General features: G+C 36.9%; 1 protein-coding gene across 1 annotated transcript; it reads right to left on the minus strand.

The window, feature by feature from the left end:
• Positions 1–225: 225 nt before the first annotated feature.
• On the minus strand, positions 226–3,324 carry LOC105315454 (arf-GAP with coiled-coil, ANK repeat and PH domain-containing protein 2-like; the record flags this gene model as incomplete). Its single annotated transcript, XM_020006293.1, has 5 exons — positions 2,757–3,324; positions 1,797–1,895; positions 1,426–1,530; positions 1,009–1,107; positions 226–301 (listed from the first exon to the last, which is right to left on the minus strand). Coding segments are annotated over exons 1-5 (400 nt in total), but the record flags the coding sequence as incomplete, so codon positions are not given.
• Positions 3,325–5,040: the final 1,716 nt, after the last annotated feature.

The raw sequence follows: 5,040 nt of genomic DNA on the forward strand, positions 1-5,040 counted from the left end.
CTTGGAACTGATTAGCCTCCTTAATCCTTATGTCTTGATTAAAGCTTATAAGCTCACTTCAATTATCTGGGCTTAATTTTCATTATCAGTAAATTCAGTTTCTGAACTAAGTTTTACTATGCAGGGGTGTGAATTAGACTATACTCACAATATAAGTCTGGATACTCGAGGTTTTATATAATGACATGAGTGGAATTACCATGCATGTATCAATAAAAGCATTACCTGCATGTTCTCTCAGTTTGTGAACTACAACAGTATGACCATGTAGCTCCGCCCTATCAAGAGCAGTCTTACCATCCTATATACAAGGTAAACATTGATGATTAACATGATATTCTAAAACTTTAATTGTCATTCTATAAACTATAATGCTAACTTAATTTGATCACACGTAATGCAACACTCAAATCTACATGTTGTATACATGAATGTGCATTTGCTTTATTGGGTGAAGCCCACTAAGATGATTGAAGCATATGAGCTGACTGGTCGTCTAACTAGTAGTAAAGTTAAATAGTCTAATCTTCATAATGGGCAAGTCCAGAAATTTGCAATTGATTCTGATTCCAAATACTTTTGAGACTGGAATCGATGGAACCGAATACTGATTTTGAGTACTGCATCTGCACATGCGCAAAACATGCATGTGTCATCTTTTACAGCAAAATAAATGTGTTTATTAATTATTAGTAATATTGAAGGGTGTGGCTGGGTGTAGCTTAATTCGGAATCGTTTCAAATGATTCCCAAGTCTCTTCGTACAATTCCATTTGGAATCGAAGGATCAAATACTTCGGATTCAGAATTGCTTATCACTAATTGAAAGTGGGTGTGCTTAAAATAAATAAAATGGCGGCTATCAGCTCATTTACTCTAAACTGCTGTCCAAAAACTTCTCTATAGCAGCAAGGAAGGGTTTAGGGTTTAGGGGTCACATAGCACAACAATAGCTTGGCTCGGGGGCTAAGCCCCTTAATGTACGTTTTACATTCTTTTAGTACTTACATTGTTAATTGCAGTCGCATTTGCTCCATTCTGAAGGAGGATTATCAATGACTGTGAGCTTCCATTAACAGCTGCTCTCATGAGAGGAGTGAATCCTGACTATAAAAAGAAGACAGGATACTACACAGTCACATGTATGCGAGACTCAAAAAGTCTACTCTTATGGGACAAATTTTTTCTTATTCTAAAAAATAAACTCATGCTGTTGATGCTTTTATAACTATTGACACAGAAAAGTCTGTCCTCAGGTGTATTATACATGTAGCAACATAACATCAAGCTTTTAATAATAAATTGCATGATTAATTTACTAGTACTGTACTTAGCACACATATCCTCTATTGCATGATGAAAGCAGTTAATTATGTAGTGTATTTTCACAAGCCACCGTAAGTGCTGAATCATAATACAACTCACAGTATCTCTAGACTCTATATTAGCGTTATTTCTGATTAAAAACTGCACTGAATCTGCCTCAAGCTTGTTAAAACAAGCGGCAATATGCAATGGAGTGTAGTTTAGCTATAAAAAAACAAATGAAAAGTAAAAGATAAATAAAATACCAGACCCTTCATATAATGGGTCTTATAATTTCCCAGTATTCTCAACCAATAACTAATATACTCTTGCTAATATAAATAATTATAGTGTACTAATGACTGAAATCAAGAGTACTGTAAATTATGTACTCTTGCTGAAATTGAATCATGTACACTAGTAAATTGTACACTTCTACCATGCACATGCATACATTTACAGATCTAACAGGCAAATAAGGATGCACTTACATCATCAGGGTTTTCCCAGTTAATGTCTGCCCCATTGGAGAGGGCAGACTTCATTGCTTTAATGTTTCCATCATGAGCAGCAATATACAACTGTTTCCCCTACAGTAGTAAGTGTACTATTAACAGTTGTTATAGTTGTAATAATTAATCACTACTACATGTACATATATGTCGTATCCTTATCTTAAAGGTTATTATTTATAAATTCCAGTACTTGTAAACAAGATTAGAAATTAAAATACTCAAAGCATAATTGGATACTATACAGTATACATGCACAAAAATACAAACAATGTCCACAACACTAATAAAAATAGCTGGTCACATTGAGGGATAGAGTCTTGGTGAATTACTTAATACTATTTCCGTCTTAATGAATAGTTTGGCAAATCTGAGGCGCAAGTTTGAATTCAGTTGCCAAAATGCTCTCCTCCAAAAATTACCTTGCAGCTACAGTATCATACATAAGATATGTAATAACAATAGGGTTTGGTTTGGCTTGGTCGTTATTTAACATCGTGTGTAATTCATAGTTATACTGAAGCCAGTCTTATCATATCCCGCAATCTCCTATTGATGTGTCTAATAGGCTGCATGGTACTGAAGAAATACAAAAAGAAGCATGTTCTGATAGAGACTAGGCTGAAGGCCCGTATCCAGGTTTGAGAAAAAGGTGGTTCATTTTTATCATGCTGAGAACCGAATGAGACTGAGCCCTTGGCTACAAGTCTAATATTCACCGTTGCAGTTGATTGTTTGGTTGGGAAGCTAAATTGTTCAAAAATTTATCTTATGAATTTGGAGCCACCTCTTGGTGCATTGTAGCATACTGATACGCCACATCAACCAAACATCAAAAGAAAAACCCTGAAACCAAGCACTATTGTAGGTATGACTGATGAAACTTTTTGTCACTGAATCACTTTAGCATGCATTGTAATCAGATTTATAGTAACTCACAAAATTATCACGAGCAGCCATTCCTTTAGGTAGGAGAGCTACGGTATTATGAGCGTCTTCTCAGTTATACTCTACCAATTCAAGGATGTAGATCTACGGGTAGATTGTAAAATGCTGGCACGCCTATTAGGCCCCGTTCGTTCGTGTAATAACAGACAACCTAGTCCTAGCAAACAAGTGAACTAGCACTGAAAAACAAGCCTCGAAATGATTGATATCTCTCAGTGGAGACAGAGTATTGGACTTTGGAACTATTGTCAAGCCAGCTCTGGTAGATCTAGACCATCTAATCGCTGTGAATCCTTGGGAGGCGATTGCACCGTCGGCAGCACTAATAGAAAGAAGAAAGGCCGCCGGTCTTTGGTTTTGTCTTTTATTGTTTTCCTTCTTTTCGTCTCTATCCTCCTCTCTGGTTATCTCAACTATGAGCCTCGTGTAAAAGGTACTGTGACTTATTATATACCACACTGCATTATGTACATGTATCATGCATGTGTGACCCTTAATTGGTTAAGAAAATGTCTAAAATGATTTACCATACGGTCCCCATACCCATTACAATTAGGCAGTGGCTATAGATCCGGTAACTGGATGCATTTTGCAAAGCTATAGATCCGGCAGTCCGTTTTTCTCCATAAAACAGCTTGTGCGCATGCGCCAGCAATAGTGCAAAATGGAACTTTATCTTTTTATCAAGAAACACTAAACCCTAATCCCAAAACCCTACAATCCTGGAGGCTAAGATGTACGAGAGGGTGCTCTAAAAACTAAACACTAAACCCCAATCCCAACCCTACGACCCCGGAGGCTAAGATGTACGAGAGGGCGTTTATTTCTTGACCTAAAAAGCCAAAAAAAGGGAAAAAAAGGTATTTAAAAAAAGAAAAAAAATTGAACACTGTAGCATACCTTAAGGTTACCTTTAAATGCAGGTACTATTAATTGCGAATTTTGCGTTTGGGTTAAAAATCGCAATTATTAATACGCGCAATTATTAATAATGACATCATGATGCCATATAACTATTAGTAATAATTACTTAATCGCAATTTTTAATACCAGCAAAATCTACCTTGTGCTAAAATCGCAAAATTTAGTACCCGCAATTAAAAGTCACTCTAAGGTAGTTTTACTCAGTAGCCCTGACCGGATTTGAACCGCTGACCACATCCGTGCAATCCACACCAACCTCTCCACTGCACCACCACAACCCTGCTGCATCAATGTTGCTGATTGTCGTATTTATACTTGATATCTGTATATAAATTTGTGTATTAGTATACTGGGGCATAGGTGCTCCAGAAGTCACGCCCCTGAACACGCCCACTGCTGGATGTATAGCTCTGCCAGACACGTCCAGTTACCAGACCTATAGCCACTATGTTACAATTAATACACCTCTTGATAAATTACCTGAAATTCTCCAGGAGCTAGAGAGGCTTGTTTCATAGCAAAGTATGCAATACACCTGCAAGCAATGTGGACCTATTATGGAAGCCATCATTGTGTAGAGGTGCAATAATTGTGAGGGTAGCAAGCATAGTATATTATCATCATTGAAATTTTACAGACCACTGAAAAAACAGATAGAGAGAGAGAGAGACAAAAGGAACAAAAACAGAGATAGGACTGAATAATAATAATATCATTATTACTTAATTTACTTTCTCATTTTATAAGTGGGTGGGTAAGGCCCCACAGGCCATTGACGGTGGCAATATTGAAAGAGCAGTTAGGCAGAAAAATGGCATGTGAAGTGCGCCACAATTTTGGCCACACCCCTTTATTGCCGGTATATTTTGGGCGTATACTCATGCATGCATGCATATGATACATAAATCCAACCTGTAAAGTACTAGAGTACATTATCAATGATCGTACACCATTAATTTTCGGACACTTGTTTTAGGAAAACTATACATTGCCATCTCATGAAACTGCAAAGTATTATAGCAATAGTTATCCTTTATTTGCGTGACAAAACTTGTAGCTCTAGCAAGAGTGCATAGAAAGTTATAAGCTCTCAAAGCATGGTGTCCGACAATACTAATGATCGGCCAAAATTCTCAATCTTTGGACTGTCATTTCTGAACGGCAGCAAAGGATAGTTTTAGAAGGTCACTATGATAACTTTGTAGGCCTGTCTTTAAACTAACTATCACCATCCGGATCTTTTTGATAGCTGTCTTTTTGACAGAGATAATGGCCATTTAAAATGTGTCACCTGATCCCTCAATATACGGACAAATTTTACAAAAATATACAAAACTGATGATTTACGGAG

The sequence above is a fragment of the Amphimedon queenslandica genome, unplaced genomic scaffold (assembly GCF_000090795.2).
Source record: "Amphimedon queenslandica unplaced genomic scaffold, v1.1 AMPQUscaffold_10140_Cont17486, whole genome shotgun sequence".
Taxonomy (NCBI): Eukaryota; Metazoa; Porifera; class Demospongiae; order Haplosclerida; family Niphatidae; genus Amphimedon; species Amphimedon queenslandica.